Source organism: Saimiri boliviensis, chromosome 8 (assembly GCF_048565385.1).
Source record: "Saimiri boliviensis isolate mSaiBol1 chromosome 8, mSaiBol1.pri, whole genome shotgun sequence".
In the NCBI taxonomy this organism is placed as follows: domain Eukaryota; kingdom Metazoa; phylum Chordata; class Mammalia; order Primates; family Cebidae; genus Saimiri; species Saimiri boliviensis.
This window is the reverse complement of record NC_133456.1, coordinates 83879627-83902667: the sequence shown is the minus strand read 5'-3', so window position 1 is coordinate 83902667 and position 23041 is coordinate 83879627. Positions and strand designations below refer to the sequence as shown.

The 23041-nt window shown below is 41.6% G+C and overlaps 1 protein-coding gene across 8 annotated transcripts in view; it reads left to right on the top strand.

The window, feature by feature from the left end:
• The window catches only part of PPARG (peroxisome proliferator activated receptor gamma), a 198799-nt gene extending 176170 nt beyond the window's left edge, over positions 1-22629 (top strand). For all 8 annotated transcript variants that reach the window (XM_074404767.1, XM_039478922.2, XM_074404769.1 and 5 more), the window contains 2 exons: positions 5114-5564; positions 22185-22629. In XM_074404767.1, coding sequence (XP_074260868.1) covers positions 5114-5564; positions 22185-22432 — 699 coding nt within the window. In that variant the 3' untranslated portion in view covers positions 22433-22629. The remainder of the gene's footprint in view (positions 1-5113; positions 5565-22184) is intronic.
• Positions 22630-23041: the final 412 nt, after the last annotated feature.

Sequence of the window (23041 nt, the reverse complement as noted above, 5' to 3'; positions counted from 1 at the left end):
ATAACTCATGTCTTAAAATGGTGATGTTATTAGATTACTCAGGAACACTACTGTTGTATTTCTCCATTCAAAAAGGTAAAAAAAAATTATTATTCTGTTTTCATAGTTAATCCCATTTGCCCCATTGTCTTTGTATTCTACATAGAAAGCATGCCAGTAAATTCTATAATTGAATTTACTCATCTGTATAAAACAGTACTTTTAACCCCATCCTGAAAATCAAAATATATTTTTGAAAATCAAAATATGTCAAAATTGAAAATCAGAATGTGTCAAAATATTGAAAATTGAAATATATCAAAATTCATTATATTTGATGTATCCCTCAAAAAATTGATTTCTCCTTACAGAAATTGTTTTGTTTTTCTGGAAAAAGGTGGGGTTCAAATGCAGCTTTCTTCCTTCTGTTCTGGTCTGTCCAATATGTGAAAAGCACAAGTCCAAAATGACCAGTGACAGGTTCACCATGAAGCTCGTGAAGCTTAGGCCTTGGGGGCCTTCCCTTGTGCAGAGCTCCTTCCAGTGCTTGGGAAGGCCCCAGGCAATTTTATTCTCGTAATTTGTAGTATTTTCCTTAGAGAGGCCCCACTACTGTCTACATTTTATACCCCACAAAACCTGAATGCACCCCATCATGTCCTAGGTGTAATTAATCTTTCTTTCCTGTTAAGGAGGGATGCTTTATCCAGCCATTTGATACAGCATCTGAAGATAGATACACTGTTAGCCCCACACTAGAAGTGTAAAATCATTAAGACAAAATTTGAGAATGATACAGCTCCTATATTGACATCTTTGGGTAATACTGTCCAAGCTGATGGAAAGTATAAGGACTCCACTTTGCTCTGTAAAAAATACAGAAACGGCCGGGTGCGGTGGCTCAAGCCTGTAATCCCAGCACTTTGGGAGGCCGAGGCGGGTGGATCACGAGGTCAAAAGATCGACACCATCCTGATCAACATGGTGAAACCCCGTCTCTACTAAAAATACAAAAAATTAGCTGGGCATGGTGGCACGTGCCTGTAATCCCAGCTACTCAGGAGGCTGAGGCAGGAGAATTGCCTGAACCCAGGAGGCGGAGGTTGCGGTGAGCTGAGATCGCGCCATTGCACTCCAGCCTGGGTAACAAGAGCGAAACTCCGTCTCAAAAAAAAAAAAAAATCAAAAAAAAAACCAGAAACACAGCCGTGGAAGTGTAGTATATTTGTATGAAACATTGTACCACATTATGTTAAATGTCATGTTAAATTAATAATTCAAGATAAAATTGCACAGACCAAATTTGACCGGAGTTTTAACAGGTTCTCTCTCCATAAAGCAGTCTGGCCACAATCTTAACACTAGGTTTGAGGGTATGGAGGCCCCCTGTGAAATATGAAAGTGATGCACACGTGAGCTGTCTGCAGTATAAGAATTGGTGAATTGGTTGCAAAGAAAGGCAGACTGTGCCCACCCAGGGATCACTCTCGCAGTTTGACAAATCCACATGGAGGCTGAAAGAATCTATACAGTCTTCAGAAATGTCGTGAAAACAGTATAATCAGATATGACTAGGGGGAAAAAAAAACTGGTGTTCATTTGCATATTAACTCTAAAATTCTCTGCCAGTTCACCTCTTCTTCAGAATGCAGAAAGGATGAAAAAAAAAACTGAAACGGGGCCGGGCGCAGTGGCTCATGCATGTAATCCCAGCACTTTGGGAGGCCGAGGTGGATGGATCACATGAGGCCAGGAGTTGGAGACCAGCCTGGCCAACATGGCAAAACCAGGTCTCTACTAAAAATACCAAAAAAAAAAAAAAAAGAGCTCAGCATGGTGTTGGGCACCTGTAATCCCAGCTACCCTGGAGGCTGAGGAGAATCGCTTGAACCCGGGAGGTGGAGGCTACAGTGAGCCTAGATCTCACCGTTGTACTCAAGCCTGAGCAACAGGAGTGAAACTCTGTCTCAAAAAATAATAAGAAAAAGAAAAAACTGAAATGGTTTGGCATGATGGTGGGGTGCTGATTCCTTTCTCTGTCCTTGAGTATTTACTGCCAGGAAATCCTGACCAACATCAATTGCCAAGGGGTTAAAGTCACATTGTTGTTAAATTGAGAGAGAAAATTAGCAGGATTTTGTGCCCTATGTTCAACTATTACAGAGTTTCAAAAACAGGAACCTAGAGCTTTATAGGAGGGGACAGGGGAAGTAAAGGGGAAGAGTGACAAGGGTGATTTATCAGGGCATAGTTCCAGATAAATCACTTACATGGAGGTAAAAGAATTTCATGCATATGTTCTGTGCCAAGAAGCCAAATGGTTGAGCAGAAGCTTGTCTGAAAGTTGAAGTGGGCAGTTCGGGGTCCAGTCTTTCCATATGTGAAAAGGCGTTGATTTTATATTCATGTTGTTTGTGTTAACTGCATGTGCAGTTGGTCTTTTCAGGTGTCCAGACATCATTTTTTCATGGCATTAAAGAAAGCCAATAAAGTCTAGTTGTGGTGGCTCACAGCTGTAATCCTAGCACACACTTAGGGAGGCCAAAGCAGGAGGATCACTTGAGCCCAGGAGTTCAAGACCAGCCCAGCGACATAGCAAGACCTTATCTCAAAAAAGGAAATAAATTTTTTAAAGTCAGTATTTCATTACTATAAGTTATAATACACTATAAAATGCCCGGAGGACAAAGAAACACATTTTCTCTAGGTTCTGTGAAAGCATCATTATCCATTCAAATTTTTCTCATGATTAGAACCTGACATTCTGGAAAAGTACAGTAAATTTTCATTAATGTACTTGTTCTCTCCCCCCTTTTATTCCTCTCATTATTAATATTCATCCTGAAAAGAAAGAAAATGGAAAAAAAACACCCAAGCAAAATGCCCAAGAAATACAGTAAGGACAATTTGGTCCCAATTTCCTTGAAAAATTAGAGCCACCAGGCAAACCTGTTTTGGGGTCCTCACATCTGTCCTCTTTTGGAGTTTGCTAAGTAGTACAATTGAAGTGAATTTTTTGGTAACAAAAGTAAAAACTTCCAGAATAACTCCAGTAAATGGTATTGATGTGACGTACAAGTTTGGAGATATTTAAGATCTAAGAGTCCTTAATGTTGGTGTTATTTCCTCCAGTGTAGAACAGACTTAATCTTTTGATGGAAATGATATAGTTCCACAGAGATGAATAGAATCTCCAACCAGTGCATCTTGAAGCCGGCTGCCACAGCCACCCATGTACCTTCTCTCTGCCCATTCAGGAGAGAATTCTCAGCATCTGTGCTCAAAAAAATCTTTACTCTTAGTCCATCAGAGACTTCATGTTTGTCATGCATGCACACTCACACCTCTCCACACATATGCCCACCCCCCACACACATCCTGCTTTTGAGAAGTGCAACTAGAATTTCCCCCAGAGAAGAGCTGCAAACTCCTGATGAAGAAAATTAAGGTCTAGGAAAGATAAATGACTTTCCTTAAGTCACATAGTTCACCACAGAACCAAAACTAGAACCCAGATACGCTCAGCTCTTCTTCCAGTGCCTTCAGGCACACAAGTATTTGAAGGGGATTCAAGGTTTAACTCCTGTATGTCATTCACTGTATCCAGTGTTAAGTAAAAGATTGCCCCTTAGAGCAGCCTTGAGAACTTCTCAGTGACTACAAACCATTAGTTAGTTCTATAAAAGGGAAGTCAGAGAGAGATCATGTCACGACCAAACAACTTAACTTTTGAAAACAGCCGATGGCAAACTTGAATAATTGGGGCATGTATTTTATTGATGGTTTAACCTGTAAGGACAGATATTTTAAAATATAAATTCAAAACCCTTTTTGCCACTTTTTGCAGCAGTCCCCTAGAGGCTTTCTATATCTGCTCTTTCTGAAATAGATGACTTCCAGAGCATTAAAAAAAGAAATAGACATTTTCTTGGTTCAGTAGCCCAAATCTGCTTTCAGAGTGATTTTGTAATACTTAAGCACATTTTGTATGCACATAGTTTCATTTGTGATCTTAGAGGATGTCATCTAAAACTGAAAAGTTATTACCTGTGAAGGAGAACAAAGGAAAAGGAAAAAAAATTAAGAAAAAAAATGATTTTTAAACCTGAAAAGTAACTTTATGTTCAAGTGGGTATTTTCAACCTTGAGTTGCCAAAATGACTTTTAATTGAAAGAAGGCTAAAAGTGTATTTCATTGAAAGCCAAGATAAACAGTAGATTTTGTATCATTTTAAAAACAACAGTCAGCTGGGCATGGTGGCTCACGCCTGTAATCCCAGCACTTTGGGAGGCTGAGGCAGGCAGATCACTTGAGGCTAGCGTTGGAGACCAGCCCGGCCAATATGGCAAAACCCCAACCCTACTAAAAATACAAAAATCAGCTGGGCGTGGTGGTAGTGCCTGTAATCCCAGCTATTCAGGAGGCTAAGGCACAAGAATCGTTTGAACCTGGGAGGTGGAGATTGCAGTGAGTGTGCCACTGTACTTCAGCCTGGGTGACAGAACAAGACTCTGTCTCGGCTGGGCGCGGTGGCTCAAGCCTGTAATCCCAGCACTTTGGGAGGCCGAGGCAGGTGGATCACGAGGTCAAGAGATCGAGACCATCCTGGTCAACATGGTGAAACCCCGTCTCTACTAAAAATACGAAAAATTAGCTGGGCATGGTGGCGCGTGCCTGTGATCCCAGCTACTCAGGAGGCTGAGGCAGGAGAATTGCCTGAACCCAGGAGCCGAGATCGCGCCATTGCACTCCAGCCTGGGTAACAAGAGCGAAACTCTGTCTCAAAAAAAAAAAAAAAAAGACTCTGTCTCAAAAACAAACAAACATAAAAATCAACAATGAAGACTCCCCAGACAAGAGACATTGGGATTCTTGGCCAGTCATAGATTAAGTGTTATAGTATAAATTGAAGAGAAAGAAGACCAAAATTGGTGAAATACCTTTGGTCCCAGAAGACAATTAAGATGAATAAAAGAACCTGGGAATACATTCTCATTATTAAGCATCTTCAGCTTTAAAGATTTTAGTTAACAAAGCAAGTTTACATAAAGAAACAGTTTTCTGAACCGGGGTGGTGTTCAGTGTGAGTTAGAAGTCTCCAATTCAGCCACTTTTTCTCTGTTTTATTTGCAGCCATTTGTTATCTATGACATGAATTCTTTAATGATGGGAGAAGATAAAATCAAGTTCAAACACATCACCCCACTGCAGGAGCAGAGCAAAGAGGTGGCCATCCGCATCTTTCAGGGCTGCCAGTTCCGCTCTGTGGAGGCTGTGCAGGAGATCACAGAGTATGCCAAAAGCATTCCTGGTTTTGTAAATCTTGACTTGAACGACCAAGTAACTCTCCTCAAATATGGAGTCCACGAGATCATTTACACAATGCTGGCCTCCTTGATGAATAAAGATGGGGTTCTCATATCCGAGGGCCAGGGCTTCATGACACGGGAGTTTCTAAAGAGCCTGCGAAAGCCTTTTGGTGACTTTATGGAGCCCAAGTTTGAGTTTGCTGTGAAGTTCAATGCACTGGAATTAGATGACAGTGACTTGGCAATATTTATTGCTGTCATTATTCTCAGTGGAGGTAAGATTTGTCTTTTGATCTTTCTGTGAGAGAGGGTGGGAGGATGGTGGGATGGCCAAAAGAATTTTGGATTTCCTTAGTATTAGTCTGCATTCGTTGTCACATTAAGTGCCAATGGCATAATGCCATGAATCGTCACTACACATGCAAAACACTGTACCAAGAAAGAATCTCAAAGGTTTCTGCTATGAAGGCTATAGGTAACCCAGGATCTTCTCTTTCATCCCACACAAGATATTTTTTCCAGTCAAATGCCCTCTTCTCCTTTTCCTTTTTCCTTTCCTTGTTTCCTTCTTTCTTTCCAGAAAGGAAGGTTAGAGGCCAGTCTAATCTCTGTTTCCTGTAAGTAATGAAATATATAACTTTGCTTAAGACATTGTTGACTTGGCATAGAGAAGGTACTACTAAGTGTTTCTGGTCAAATTATGCTCCTGCACTACCATCAGTAAGATACTACTTTGAATTGCTTTTCCAATATCAGAAATTAAGCAATACCTACTGACCTCCACCCACTCTCTTGTGTGGTTTCCTCTGATGGCTCCCTGAAAGTACCTTTGTGAGGTAGTTGGTTGTGATTAAGAATGCAATGTGAACCGAACACACAACATAGAGATAAACAGTTATTTAGCAATTTGTTGTATTTTTGGCCTTGCAAGTACATTATCTGACTAACCAGTTCCAAAAACCAGATTTTCTACTGAGTGTGACTTTTTTCTTTTCTTTTTTTTTTATTGTTGTTTGTTTTTTGTTTGTTTTGTATGTGGGGCAAGGCCTCACTCTGTCACCCAGACTGAAGTGCAGTTGCATGATCATAGCTCGCTGCAGCTTCTAACTGCATTTAGTAAGCTATGATCATGCTACTTCATAGAAGTAATACATGACCATTTTACAGTTGGGCTCAAGTGATCCTCGGACCTCAGCCTTCCGAGTAGCCAAGACTACAGGGGCACACCAACATGCCCTGCTACTTTTTAAAATTTTTTGTAGAGGTGAGGTCTCATTATGTTGCCCAGGCTGATCTCAGACTCCGGACCTCAAGCAATCTTTTCGCCTTGGTCTCCCAAAGTGCTGGGATTGTAGGCATAAGCCACTATGCCCAACCTAAACCTTACTTTCATTAGCCTCTCGTGAGAAGGTTTTACTTTCATCTCTCTGTATAAAAATTGTTTCGAGTAGCGGGTTTTCCTGTTGAAGTGGACTTCATGTGAGCTTTTTATATGTACTTTACAGTGAATCCTCTGTTTCTGAAAAAGCCATCAGGGGATAGTGGTAAACTGTGTGTAACTGCACACTATATTATAAAGAGCATGATCACTGTGTAGTCTTTTGTTGTCCAATGAAAGGAGAATGTTTCTGAAATCAGGTGCATAGTGCAGTAGTCATAAGAATAGCAAACATTTATTTAGTGCTTGTTGTGTGCCAGGCAGTGTTCTAAGCACCTCATGCATATTTATTCAATCCTCACAACAATTCAGGGAAGTAAGGGCCATTTTACAAATGAGGAAACCAAAGCACTGAGAGGTTTTCTCATTTGCCCGAGGTCACATGTCTAGCGAAAGATGGATCCAGGATTGTGAACCAGGCATGCTGGCTCAGACTCTATGCTCTTTACCATCACATCATGCAGAATACCGCCCTTTAAATGCCTAGGGAGCAAATAGATCTCAATATGGCATAGTTTACCTTTAGAGCCACAAATCCAGGGTCAAGTTGTGGTTTGCTTTAAAATAACTACTTGATATTATGTTTAATAGAACAAAAATATACTACCTGGTTTAATATCTTGACCAAATCTACCTAAATTACTCCTTGACTCTCTAGTATATTTTATTAAATCAGCAAAAAAAGATGAGATTCCAATATATAAGAGGTTTGCCAGAAGAAAAATACTAAATTTTGAAAAACCAGATTAGAAAAACAGTTGATTTTACTTATCTAATATTTTATTTTTTTGAGATGGAGTCTTGCTCTTCTCGCAGTGGCGCGATCTCTGCTCACTACAACCAGGTCGTCTGCCCCTCAGGTTCAAGTGACTTCTGCGTCAGCCTCCCTACAGGCATGCACCACCATACCCAGCTAATTTTTGCATTTTTAGTAGAGACGGGGTTTTACCATATTGGCCAGGCTGGTCTCAAACTCCTGACCTCAGGTGATCCAACTGCCTCCACCTCCCAAAGTGCTGGGATTACAGGCATGAGCCACTGCACCCAGCCTATTTATCTACAATTTTAAGGCACATTTTATTTTTAATAAAATTTGGAAATACACTAATAATTAACTTATTTCAAATATTTTTCCTAAGCTACTATATATCCCATGTCTGTTCTTTTCACTTAATCAGTTTCCCATATCATTACATACTCTTTGTTAATAGTTTTTGTTAACTTTTTAAATAAAAGTAATACACAGTCATTTTATAATTGAAAGAGTACAGAAAGGTATAAGTGAAAACTAAAGGGCTTTGCACTCAGAATAAAATATAATTAACAGAGTTCTATTTTTCCTATCAAGAAGTTGACACGCACATTCACATATATAGATATATACATACATGTATGTGTAAGTTCATAGCAGTTTGTATTCCTACCCACAGATACAAAGAGAAGCATTTGAAATGAGCCACTCAAAGATACTTAGCTTCAACTAGGCAAGGACTAGACAAGAAGCAGTCATGAGAATTCTGGGCTTTATGAAGTGAGATCTGAATCTCAGGCATCTATAGAGGATGAAATCCACCTCCCCAGTTATGCTTCATTAGAATAAGACAAAATTTCTCAATTAGTTTTTCCCTCCTATTCCAGATTTTCCATTCAGCTAAGCAAGAGGCTTTCATCTACTAAACAAATTTCTGATCCTACCCAATCTTAACAAGAGTGATTATTTCCTCCTCTGCAATTTATTCTGAAGTCTGTCAATTGCTTTAGTTCAGAAAGAAGTGCTTTTGGTAGGGATTCAGTTGGTCTCATTCCAAGCTAACTTTGGATTCACAGAACTTCGCTTCAGCAAAGGCACTTAGGGCCCCAGACTAAAAGAAAGATGAACAAGACGTGCATCAACTAAGAGCAGGTGGGGGTAAGGAATTGGGGATTAATGGGGGTATCCCTAGAAGACTCAAAGAGGAGATTTTTAGATGAAAGTAACTGATTTGACCCAACTCAGTATTTGCTGGGGAAACTGGAGTTGCTACCTAAGATTGCAGCCATTCAACCTCAGCCTTAAAAACTGCTGATACCATTTGATTTGGTACTTAGATTTGCCCGGGCTTAGCATCTCTGCTCTTTACTCAGCTCTCAAACCAAACTGCTAAGAAAGATGACCTAGTTCTTCTGCAGTCTTTCTCTCCTGAGCTTGGGGGCAAGAATTAGACTAAATAAAAGGAGCAGCAACCTATTCTAGAACCAAAGTTTAGGACTTGGTACCTTTTCGAGAAAATTTCTCATTCGATCCTGACAATGTGCCTGGGTTTTTAATTCTTATTTCACAGAAAGAAAAGTGAGGGTCATAGACTTAAGCGATTTGTCTAAGATGTGACAACTAGTGCCACAGTGGAACTAACATTGAAACCTAGGTGTCCTAACTGTCCCCTCTGGTGCTGGCCAGTGGATTGTGATGTGTACACTCACTCTTTGTGTTGGTGGCCACAACCTGCTCTCTCTTCACCGTATCCCTAAAGTAGGCCCATAACTAGAAGCCAGGAACAGCACTTCCTTGGTCATCATGGTAAACAATAGCTTTCCTTGCACTCCCTAGTCTTACTGACAGGCTGGGCAGCGTCGAGAGTAATAAAACTGTCTCCAGCAAAGGCATGTTTGCAACTGGCGCCGCAGCATCATGCCAGCCACCCTAGCAAACTCCCAAAACCTACCCAGCAGCCAAAGCCAAGCGTAAAACTCAGTGAAGCTGACAAGCCCCAGGACACTCTGGTGGATGTTTTGCCCCCTTGAGTGTTTGCTGTTTTGTGAAGAAAAAGTCTAGGCGAGTTCCAGCTGGAACTTTGCAACAGGCAAAAGCTCTTTTTGTTAATTCAAAACAGTTTGGAATCCATTTCAGTTATTCCTAAGCCTCCAAGATATGGGGGAGGAAATTCACTGGATTTTACAATATATTTTTCAAGGCAAATTGCCATCAGTGTCCTAATGACAGAGAAGCTGCTGATATCACTACAACGGCCATACAGATGGCAAGTCATCCAGCCTCCTCCTGTACCCTGCTGAGTCTGGCTTGGTGATGCAGACCACCTTGAGGGCGGCTCCTTTTTCCAGCAGTCCTGGCACTGTCCCTTCTCTGTGAAGCCACTTTGGATGGCTGTTCGTGGAGTGATCATTGACTTTTCTGCTGTTGAGTGGGCAAGGAGAATAGGGTAGAAGCAGAGGAATTGATCTCACTGCTATGCATTTATACATCAAAGAGGAGCAGGTATTCTATGTTAATTGGATAATACCTAGGTCTATCAGGTCAGTAACCTAGGGCTCCCCCATGGGTCATACCAGATAGATAGATTTTTTTTAACTTTGTCGGAATTAAAGTAGAATCAAAGCCTAGTGCTAGCCCAGGATAAGTTACCCACAAATGCTTGTTGAGTGAATAATCATCCAAAATAATAATACTACTACCTACCATTCATTGAAAACTTTCAGTATGTGAGAGAGTCTGTGCTAGACGCTTTATCACATCCATAATCGTTTTTTTGGTAGGAAGACTACATGGCTGAATACATGGTCTTTTATTACCTCTATTTTATAGATGGAGAAAATGGAAACTTAAAGAGGTTAAGCAGTTTGCCGAAGGTCACAGAGCTACTAATTGATGAGGTCAAGGTTCAGCCAGGTCTCTCAGACTTTCAAACTGGTACACTTAACCATTAGATCCTACTGCTTTTTGTGTATTGAGATGTAGAAGCATCTCAGTTAATTGCTTCAGTTTTAGACTTTGGTGGTTATCAAAAACTGCCTATTTCCATATTGCCTCCAGATATGGTAATTAAGAATTTCCAAGGCCAGGCACAGTGGCTCATATCTATAATCCCAATATTTTGGGAAACCAAAGTAGGAGGATCCCTTGAGCCCAGAAGTTTGAGACTAGCCTGGGCAACATAGGGAGACTTCATCTCTACAAAAAATACCAAATTTAGCTGGGTATGGTGGCGCATGCACTTGTAGTCCTGGCTACTCTGGAGGCCGAAGCAGGAGGATTGCTTGAGCCCAGGAATTTAATGCTGCAGTGAGCTGTGATTGTGCCACTGCACTCCAGCCTAGGCAACAGAGTGAGACCCTGTCTCAAAAAAAAATAAAAGAAAAATTCCCAGATTCTAGTTCAGATATTACTTATTAATATTAAAAGTCCTCCTTGAGACACAATTTTAATCTGTCTAACAAAATTACACCCTAGGTTTTGGGAATTACTTGGGGAAGGAATAGGGGCTGGTGACCGGGCTGAAGACTGGCATTCTGGTCTTAAATTTATTCAGCCAACAGGCACCTGGAAATAATGGTACTGTTTGCAGAACTTCCCGCAAAAATGGACAGTAAACTTTAAATGACTAAGTAAACACATCTCTGCTCAATCAAATACCATCTTATACTAGGTTCTGATATAGATAAGTGGTTATGGAAAAATTTATGAGAGGAATGTTAAATTATTGAAATACCATCCAGTCCCTTCATTTCTTCCTAACCTTCAGAAACAAACACAATAACCCTGACGCAGCTGTCACAGCAGAATGCTCATTCCAGCTCCCAGAACACCAGTGTTCTATTGGCACTGAGTTTGAGGAGCACTAGGTTTGGGAGTATTCATCTCTCTTCCCTGTCCCACAGCTGCCCTTCAAAATCTTGAGACTGTTCCCAGCTCTAAAATGGAAAGTGTCCTCTTCTCTCTGGAACAAAAGGTGGCGTGCGCTTGCTTGAATAGGGCGATGCTTTCCGGGAGGAAACTCCAGCTTATGGAGCCTCTGATTCTGTACAGCCCAGGGCCTTCCACACCCTCTCGTCTGTTAGCATCTGCATTCCTAGTTAACTGGCGAGGAGACCAAACCCAAAATATCACAAAACATAGGTATTATAAATGCTGTATACAACACACTTTCTTCCACCTCTCCTGTACCAGCTAAATATTTAGCTCCCTTATCCATAGAGGATTTTTTGGACAAGACAGGCTGGTGCCTACATGATGAAAGTTGTTTTTCTCTCTTTTCTTGTAGTTTTGCAAATAAACAAGGATATCTGTTTTCTCTTGAGCAGGACAACAGCCAAAGAGTATTATTGCCTAGTTCCTGTCCCCTATCTGGGCTATGATTGCGTCCGAGAGTAATAGCACTTACTTATTAACTGGAAAAAAATTTGCAGGCACCTATGTTGTTTCTGCCTAGCTTGTGAGGCTCTCTTTTCAGACCGGCCCTCCTTAGCTAGTTGGCAGAATGGCTTTGAATAATGACTCGCTTTGACTTACTTAGAAATGTCCCATTAGTTCACTATTTTCATAACCCCATAGACTGGGTTTGACAAGGTGAGGTTTACTTATGAGTTCCCAACTGGCACCCAAATTCTAAAAACCAGAGAGCTGGTGGCGGGGTTAGAATGATGGGGAGGAGATGAACCATCCTAGAATCATGTGGTACACTTTAAACATATACATATACAGGGCTTTGTTGTTTGTAAAATATAGAAGCGTCTTCATCTGTGACTGCCTGAGAAATAAAATTCCTTCCCCAGCCCAGGCATGGTAGGCTGGGATCATCCCAGTGAGTGAGCAAGCAATTGGATTTGACCTCAGAGACCTACCATGGGATCGAATGCTGAGTCATTCCTGTCCCCACACTGGCAGTCCTGGAAGAGGCTCAGTCAGTCAGTCAGTGGGCTGCTTTCTGGAGCACTTTATCATTTTGGGCTCTCATAATGTGTGTTTAAACTCTGAGTGACCCCAGGCAGCCTTCCAGACTGGCACAGTTTACCGAGACATTCAGACAGATCATCTGCAAGTGAGGAAGAATGAAACCCAGCACTGGTTCAGGTCACTCCTACAGAGATACAGGTAGTGAAGGCATCACCCAGTCCTACAGAAGTCTTTGGAGGGCTCACCAGTGTCAAGTAGGTAGACCGGAAGAGGCAAGCTGGCACAGTGCAAAGCCCTGGAATCAGAGGGACAGGAGTTTCAAACCCCCACTCCCTCTCTTCCTAGATGCGTGCTTGCAGCAATTATTTACCTCCCTGAGCCTTAATTTCCTTATCAGGACCCTGAGCAAACCAAATAACATGATGTGAAGCCTCTGGCAAAATGCCTGGGATGTGTTCGGCACAAGTAAATGCAGTAAAAGCTAATTTTCCCTTTTGCCCTGTAGCAGCGCCACTCAATTCTGCCAGTTACATTGCTTGAAATTCCACCAACAGTCATTGTTAAGATCCCTTATTACAATATAAATATGCCTAGGAGATATCAGCTAATCCTTTTATCAGCTATCACTTTAAGGGGATTAGGTGTGGATTGAGAACAAAACCCAGAAGGAAAGAGATACTGGAGGAAGGGGAGGGCCTCCAAGTGAGGGGAGGATTCAGACGTCCTGGGGCCCTGAAGGAGACAGGGAATGGCAGGACTGCTGGATTCCCAGCCCGCAGGAGTTCCCATGAACTTCTTGGGAACACCATGTGTTTAGACCATATTTAGAGAATGTGCCTGTGTTCTGAGACCACAGGTCTTCTCAGAGACACTGGGAAGGAGGAAAGCAGGGGAGTGGAGTGAAGTCATACCTGGTAGCTTTTAACTTCACTTACTGCCCTTGGTGTGCTGTTGACATTTCCAGAGGTTGAGGGAGTAAGGAAGGGTAGGAATTCTTAGTCTTCCCTTCTCTCTTCCTTTCCTTCCTTTTTTCCTGCCCAGAGCATCGCAGGGTAGAGCCACCAGATGGATTCAGGGCATGGAGATGGCAGGTTAGTGGGAGATTGGGAATGGATCATTCTTTCTATTTCAGCACCACCCTTCTTCCTCTACCTCCTATCCCACATTTCCAGCCCCAGTCAGATTCCTTCTTGGACAGAGAAAGAGCAGAAATGTACATACATCATTCGGCTTAAGGGAGGACTACAGACTGCTCCCTGGTCCTGATTGAAAGGAGGGGGAGCAAACCATGTGGCTGGGTGTAAATTGAGTGACCTGGAATGACTAGAAGGACAAGGGGGCCCTAAACCCAGAGTGCACAGAGATAGGGACACAGGGGCTTCCTAGGGTGGGACAGAAATCTCAGGTTCCATTTTCACTCTGAGAGACCCGGAAATGACAGAGCCCACATTCAGTTTCCACTGGTGGTGCTGTCCAGTGGAGGGGCTTTGAACATGGCACACAGGAAAGGGTTGCCCGCCCTGTCACTAGCTGGGCTTGTGTTCTGTTTTATGGTTTAGGAGTTGATTATTGGAGGTGGGAGTGGAGTGTCTGAGATGAGGCAAGTTGAGATGTAATTGCTACTTAATGGGCAGATCCAAGAAAATATTGGCTGGTTTGACTCTATTATGGTTATCCCGCTCCACCATCCCGGCCCAGTCTTACATATTATTGTTATCAGGCATAGATAGGGGAAGCAATTAAATGTGAAACTTATTTAAACTGGTGAGTGTCAGAATGTTAACCCACTTCTTAGTGAAGACTACCAGCAACATGTGTGCTCACGGCAGAATGTGCTGGTTACAGATGATCTTTATCTGTCATTTGCAAGCCCTCTATTTTATGTCATTCCCATTCCCTGAAAGCAGCAGTAAACTACATGGCTTCTCACATCATCCACGGCTCAGACCTCTGATTAATTTAAACTGGCCCTGTTAGCATTCTTATAAAATCTCCAGCAAGTGCAGGCCCAGGAGTGGAAAGGGGAAAACGTCCGGAAAGCAGGGTAAAGAAAAAGACTGAAGAGAAAATAAAAAGGTTGAAAAGAGAGCAATAATTTAGAAAGAAAGAATGGGAAAAATATAGAAAGAATCTTAAAAAAATCAGAGAAATGAGAAGGTAGGAAGAAAATGAGGCAAGTTTACAGAGCAGTAATGAAAATAGTAATAGCCAATTCACCATGCATCAGACACTGTGCTAAGCACCTTCTGTATGGCTCTCAGTCCTCTGAACAACACCGTGAGTTAAATTACCACTACAGCTCCAGTTGTTACAGTGAAGAAAACGAGGTATAGAAAGGTTAAGGAACTTGCAAAGTTGTAATCCCAACTGCCTCTCCGCCAGTGGTGCGTACCCTTGGCCACACATTAGAATCGCCCAGGAGCTATTAAAAATTCTGAAGGTCACACCTCAGGCCAAGTGAATCAGAATCTCTGGGGATGAGTCCCAGGCATTCATTTGCTTTCGTAGTCTCCCCAGATAATTTTAATATGTAGCCAAAATTGGTCATCCCTGCACTAGATGAAGCTCCAATTCAAATTTCAATATGAAGAGGACACATGTATAACTGTGCTGAATTACTTTTTCCTGTTGGTAGGATGGTGGGAAGGAATTGCTATAGGCCACACCGTGGTACTTTGCTGAATTCACTTTGCCTAATGCCCACGATGATTCTGATGTCGGATCAGAAAAGTACCCTCAAATTCCCAGCATCATTTATTCAAGGGAGTAGTAAATTGGGGCACAGTGGCTTTTTTGTTTTGCTGCTGTTCTTAAACCACCTTGCCTCTGTGTATTCAACTACAGGAATGAGAACAACTTGCCTGACACCCCAAACATGTCTGCATCAGGCATTATTTTTCTTGAGCTCCTGAATTTCTGCTCTAACCAAGAACAACTCAGAAACCTTCCATTTCCTGACTTGATATGCCACCCACTCCTACTTACACTCCTGACCCCAGGCCCATGGAAACTGCCTTTATTCGAACAAACACAAGAATTATAACATGTTCTAAAGTTCCTCCGCCTATTTCATTCTCACCATACGCTTATGAAAGAAATGTCATTGTGGTCTTGAAAATTAAGCCCAAACCCAGAAAGATTAGATGATTTGTCCACAGGCACACACAAACTAAGTGGGAGAGAGACAGGATTCAAGTCTTCAGTTTCCCAATCCACTGCCCCTTAGAACATGCCTGAGAACTTGGGGAGCAGTGCAATAAAGGAAACTTGAGAGAAAGCCTAAAAGGAAGTTAAATTGCAAAGTACTGAGTAGCCCTACCTCCCCTCCAGTTTTCAGCCTGCACCTGAACTAAGGTCTTTCATTGTCTGTGTATCAATTTACAGCTGCCCTGCAATCAGATTTGGTTTTTTTTTTTTTTTTTTAAACACCCTGGGTACAATTGGTTTCAGATTAGTCTCTATCAGAGCGCCAATAGGGAAAGATGCAGAAAGCCTGGAGAGCAGCTCCTAGAATAAAGACGAAACCACCCCCTTCGGGTTTTCTGCCTCTCCAGGAGACTCTGCTGTGGCCATCTGGTTCCCTAATTGAAACACCTCCTGAGAAAAATCTGTGCTAGGGAAACACCCAGCCCAGGTGGGCAGATCTCAAGAGGACCAGAGCATTTAACTCTGTTTCAGATAAACCCTCCACTTAACAGAACCAGATCTGGATAAGATGGAAGCTTTGTAGATTTGCCCATAATCAACAGTGTTCTGTAATCAATTCCAGGACTGTGTGGATGGAGACCGGAAGGTTTCTTTCCCAATTCTTCACAGCCTGGGGAGTAGGGAACTAGTAATTGACTCCAGCCTCATTGAGTCCTAAGTCCTGAAGTCTGAGTCACACACAGTTCCCAAAAGGGCCTTCTGGGCAGCCTAGGCCAGCAGAGAGGGCCCTTAACCCTGGCGCTACTCCAGACTCAACTGTAACCTCAGCAAGGTACAGGGAGAGCATCTCAGCCGGGCCTCCTGGGGACAGTGCCTTTGTGGGCACTAGGCTGATGGGAGTAGGGAGAGAAGAGAAAGGCCCCGAAACAGTCTGGGTGTTTGGACGGATTTTGTGGCACACCTGTGGCACCTGGCTTAGTTCTGTGAAGGACTGAGTGTGCGTGGAGCAGAAAGGGGAAAGAGACTGGGGGGAGCTCTTGGCCAGTTGGAGGGTGTAGGGTAGGGAACAACCCTGGCAGATCTCTTTTGCCCTTGACTAGGGCTTAAAGACCAAAGGAAGCTTTTTTGATGTTTAAGTCAGTCAGGTGTCTAAGTTTCATGTTAATATGCTTTTCTAATAGATGTTTGAGTATATTTCTCTGGTTGAATTATGTGAATTACATAGAGGGAATTACAAATGAGAATAAATCTTATAATTTTTGAATTAGAATCTTTTAGATTATCTATTTAGTCCAGTCTGTTTTGTTTAGAAGAGAAAAATTGAGCCCAGTGACTTTAATCACTTTACCCAAGGTCACAGAGCTGGCGAGTGAAAGCCTTAAATGTAGAATAGACAACTTTTCTCTGCTGCCCTCCTTTCCGTTAAACCATCTTGCTTTAACAACGGCTCAGTCAGGGGGACAGTGGGACTGATCTGTAAATGATCTAACTTGTCATTGCAGAAAATATACTTACTCCATGGCCACAAAATTTCAGTCCTTCAGCCAAGCTTCATCTATCACATCATAAAGAATAACTTGCCAAAGAGGGGTTTCAAAATCCAAACCAGATCCCTCTCCGCTCCTGGAGGGGCCAGTTCCACGAAACTGCGCCAGAGCCAAGTGTTTTCAGCAAGCCCTGATCTGTTGCATGTTAGGTTTGATAAATGAGACCTAGCAGATTAACATCACCTCCTCAGCCGAAGGGCTGACCCCAGTGGTGCTGCTCAAGAGGAAGGAAGAGGCCGGGCACGGTGGCTCCCGCCTGTCATCCCAGCACTTTAGGGGGCCGAGGAGGGCGAATCACTTGAGCCCAGGCATTCAAGAGCAGCCTGGGCATGGTAGAGACCTTGCCTCTACAATCAGTCAATCAGAAGGTGGAGGAAAGAGGAATGGCAGAAATGCTTCAGGAGCCAGTGTCCAGTGAGCAGAGGCCTCCCCAGGGCTGAGTAGTCCCCGGGAGGGCCTGTCTCAGCACCTGTCTTTAGATGCACATCTGCCCCTGGCCTTTGAGATGCATGCATTTGTCAAGCAGGGGAATCCATAGTCATTAAACCAAGGTGCCAGTCTGGGGCCCAGCTTTCAGTGAAGCATCAGTGGCTTTTTCATTCCCATTATAGCAACTGTGAGGAAGGCCCCATGCTCCCAGGGGCGTAATTCTCCAGACCAGGACCAGATCATTTCTTCCTTCTCAGAATCTTATATTTTTTTGCTGATGGTTCCAAAATTAAATGCTGAAATCTAAAAAGAAAATTATACTTACTCTAGTCAATGGGATGTTGGAGACCTGAGAGGGAAAAAAATCAAACTAAAGATCAGTTTCCTTCTTTAGCAGAAAAAAAAAAAAAAAAAAAAAAAAAACGAGAAAGTTAACTTAGAATATTCAGAGTTCTGGAAATCCCACTCTGAGACCACTCTGCAGTGTCACATTGTTCTCTTGAGCCTCATCTCAGTGGATAAAGGTCACTAGATTTTATTAGACACAGGAAAACATCATTTACAGGAGACTTCTTCATTGTGTAGGGATTCTGCCTTTAGGCCTGTTCACCAACCGGGAGAATTGTGCTTTTCAATCCAGGGCTTTTGGCCAGAACAGCCTTCTTGCTCATTAACTCAGTCGACCAAATGCTTCCTGTGTTTCAACTGGTGGTTCAGAAACTATCAGAACCTAGTCTTTGCCCTCTAGGACCTCATGGCCTAGTGGGAGAGAAACCAGAAAGCCAGAATTTATAATACAAGATAATAAGGAGTAAGAGCAGAGCCTTTGGAACCAGAAAGACTTAGATCCAAATGTCAGCACTGCATTTACTAGCAAGTGGCCTATCTTGGCAAGATACAACTTTTTTCTCTAAGTCTTTATTTTTCCCTCTGTGAAGTATGACCTCCTGGGGTTATTGTGACGATTAAATGGTATATTGTAAATAAGGCCCTTGGCACAATCTTTGAAAAATCGTAACCATTCAGTGAATGTGATACACTAGTATAGTAGTGATTAAGGTGTTTATAGGGTGCTATGGAAGCCCAGAGAAAGGAGATGAGAAGAACAGGAGAGAGGAAGGGTTTCCCCACAGTTACTGTTGAGAAGTATTTCAGGATGGCAGCCTGCCATAGGCTATATTTTGAAGAAATGGTTGAAGTCAGTAAGATAAGTGAAGGGAAGGTGAGAATGTTTCAGGCAGGAGGAATAAATAAAATCTGAATAAGCGCAGAGTCCTGACCCAGCATAGGATGTGTGAGGAACTTGGTATGGTAACAGATGAAGATGACTTAACATGGAGCAAAAAGATAATTACAGAAACTGAGGCTAGAGGATGACTGGGACCAGGTCATAGAGGATATTAAAGATGGGTAAAACTTATACCATGAAGGAGAGAAGAGTTACAGTTTTTAACATAAAATAAATAGACTTCAAGAGCTAAAATTTGAAATGAATACAAAATGATCAAGTGAATGTCCTGTCTTCCGGTGAGCCTGAATGAAAAAACCTTACCCAATGCAGCAAACTTAGAAATTAGAAAATAAAACTTAGAGATTAGAAAATAAAAACTGAAACCCAAACTTTTTACTTAGAAATTTAAAAACATACTTCTATATAACTCTTAGGTTAAAAATAAAATCAGAATTGTAAGACAAGCTGTTTAGAAAAGAACTGTGAGTACTATTTATCAAAGCCCATCGATGAGACCAAGTGACACTAAGAGGAAAATGTAGAGGCTTAAATGCATTTATTAGAAAACAAGAAATGCCAAACTGAATGAATTAAGCATTCAGCTAAAGAAACTAGAAAAAGAAAAGAAAGTAAACCTAAACACCGTTTTAAAAAGGAATTCAATAAAGAACAAAACACACAATGTTTAGAAACAGACTCAATAAAACCAAAAGCTGTGTCTTTTTAAAAAGGAAAAAATAGATAAACCCTTGACAAATCAGATTTTTTTAAATGAGAAAATGGACAAATAAAGAGCTTTAAGGGCCAGGCATGGTTGGCTTATGCCTATATTCTCAGCACTTTAGGAGGCTAAGGCAGGAGGATCGGTTGAGGCCAGGAATTCAAGACCCGCCTGGGCCATGTAGCAAGACCCCCACCCCTACAAAAAATTTAGGAATTAGTTGGTTGTGGTGGCTCATGCCTATAGTCCCAGCTACTTGGGAGGCTGAAGCAGGAGGATCACCTGAACCCAGGAGTTGGAGGCTGCAGTGAGCCATGATCATGCCACTGCACTGGGCAACAGAGTAAGACCCTGTCTCCAAAAAAAAAGAAGCATTAAGTTGAGGGGCATAAATAAAAATAATACATTTCAGATTCCAAGAGAGTATCATTTATAACTTTATTCTAATATAAATTACTAAAACTTTACCATATAAATAGTAGAAAGCCTGAATAGATTAAAAACTATGGAAGAAAATTTAAAGATAGTGATAGATTTATCACCAAGCTCAGATGGTTCTGCAAACAAATTCTAACAAACCATCAAGGAACAACAGATCATTATGACATAAGACACAAGGCAAACCTCTCAACTCACTGTAAAGGCTAGTTAACATTATTACCCAAACAGGCAAAGAATGACCCCCAAAATAATTCTAAACCAATATCACCTACAAATACAAAAACCCTATGTAAAATATTAGCAAGTACAAGGGTATAAAGAACTCTAGTAATGTAGTTCACTATACTAGGTTAAGATAAAACCTTAACTCTTTAGATACCATATCTCTCTAGATAGAAAAATGTAAAAGCATTTGATAAAAATTCAATACATTCCTGACTAAAACAAATTAAAATTTTAAAACCCTGGAAACCCAGGAGAAAAACATGTCCTCCATAATCTGTAGCAAACATCATAGTTGGTGATAAACAATTAGAAGCATTTCCTTCAAAGTTAGGAATGCAACAAGAATTGCTACTATTGCTACTATTAGTTAATCCCATGTTGGAGGTTTTAGCCAACACACTATGGCAAGAAAAGGAAACGAAAGGTTAACACTGCAAAAGAAGAAATAAATAAAGCCACCATTGCTGATAAAATTGTCTTTCCAAAAAATAAGTAGAAATCCAAAAGCTATTCTAACTGACAAAAGTTCAGAAAATTGGAATAGTTTCAGTATACTAAAATCAATTCATTTTCTTTGCATCAGTGGGGATATATTAGATGTAACAAAAATGAAGAGTCCATTCACAATAGAAGCTAAGAAGTATTTGAGAATAAAACTAACAAGAACTACATAAAAAAGTAAAATATTTCAAAGTAATTTAAGTTCACAATTTGCAAATTAAGAAAACTATAAGGAAACTCTGGTTTCTCTTCAGATCGTATAAATCTTTCGCCTTTTACTAAAAAAAAAAAAAAAACTATAAGGAAGAACTAGTGAAAATGACAATCTTACTACTCAAAAGAAACCTCTGTTAAAATGTATCAGTATTGGCCGGGCACGGTGGCTCAAGCCTGTAATCCCAGCACTTTGAGAGGCCGAGGCGGGTGGATCACGAGGTCAAGAGATCGAGACCATCCTGGTCAATATGGTGAAACCCCGTCTCTACTAAAAATACAAAAAATCAGCTGGGCATGGTGGCACGTGCCTGTAATCCCAGCTACTCAGGAGGCTGAGGCAGGAGAATTGCCTGAACCCAGGAGGCGGAGGCTGCAGTGAGCCGAGATCGCGCCATTGCACTCCAGCCTGGGTAACAAGCGAAACTCCATCTCAAAAAAAAAAAAAAAAAAAAAAAAAAAAATGTATCAGTATTTTAAAACTGTGTTTTGCCATTACAAAATATGCCGTATTAAGCAAATATAGCATAAGCAAATTCAGCAAAAAGAAGATAAACCTTCTTTTAAAAGCATATTTGGGAAAAAAAACATATTTGAAACTATGTTAAGAAACTGGACAGAAGCTATAAAACATGGATTCATCAGGAAGGAGCAGATGTTGAAAAGGAGATTTCTGGCTGGGCGTGGTATCTCACGCCTGTAATCCTGTCACTTTGGGAGGCCAAGGCACGTGGATCACTTGAGGTCAGGAGTTTGGGACCAGCCTGGACAACACAGTGAAATCCTATCTCTACTAAAAATACAAAAATTAGCCAGGCGTGGTGGTGAGCTCCTGTCATCCCAGCTACTCAGGAAGCTGAGGCAGGAGAATTGCTTGATCTCGGGAGGCATAGGTTGTGGTGAGCCCAGACTGTGCCACTGCACTCCAGCCTGGATGACAGAGCAAGACCCTATCTTTAAAAAAAAAAAAAAAAAAAGAAGAAGAAGAAGAAGAAGAAAAAGAAAAGGAAAGTTCTGAGTAGAAGCATGTTAGCAGAGGAAACTTCATTTGGGGAACAGGATTGTTTTGATGTCATGTTCCATCAGCTGACCACCCAGATTCCATCCTGGCCAGAAAAAGAAAGCCCCTGCAAAGAGCTCTGATCGTTTTGGTTCTGATTCCATCCTCAGTTCTTACCCACTATCTGCTTACCCTCCCTACCTGTTTAAGATCAGAGCAAAGCAAACCAAAAACACGGGTGAGCTGCTTGGTAGAGCTGCCTAGGCTTCCGAGGTAGGGCCCAGAGGATTTTTTGACTGAACCCCCTCTTGTGTTTTCCATTTGTGCTTCCCAGACCGCCCAGGTTTGCTGAATGTGAAGCCCATTGAAGACATACAAGACAACCTGCTACAAGCCCTGGAGCTCCAGCTGAAGCTGAACCACCCTGAGTCCTCTCAGCTATTTGCCAAGCTGCTCCAGAAAATGACAGACCTCAGACAGATTGTCACGGAACACGTGCAGCTACTGCAGGTGATCAAGAAGACAGAGACGGACATGAGTCTGCACCCCCTCCTGCAGGAGATTTACAAGGACTTGTACTAGCAGAGTCCTGAGCCACTGCCAACATTTCCCTTCTTCTAGTTGCACTATTCTGAGGGAAAATCTGACACCTAAGAAATTTACTGTGAAAAAGCATTTTAAAAAGAAAAGGTTTTAGAATATGATCTATTTTATGCATATTGTTTATAAAGACACATTTACAATTTACTTTTAATATTAAAAATTATCATATTATGAAATTGCTGAGAGTATTTGAAGACTGAGTCTTGTGTGTTTCCACCCTAGCCTATAGGCTTTCTTTTTCCCCCCTTTCATTTCCTCTCTCCTCCCTCTCTCCCTCCCCTTCCCTCCTTTCCTTCTTCCTTTATTTTTCTTCTTTCTTTCTTAGACATTTTAAAATATATGAGTGGAACTGCTGATAAACTTTTATTCTCAGTAAATTAATTTTTTAACCAATTTACAAATTTTCAGAACTCTGCATCTGCTTTAACAATCAGAACAAAGAAGGGAAGGGGAACTTCAGAATCAGAAACTGCTCAGAGCTTGTGTTTTGTAGCTTGGATGTGCTAATATGCAGCGTATCCCTGGGCTTACCCAGAATTCAATCTTCTTCCACAATCCTAGCGGAGATTTTCACTCACCACCGGGATC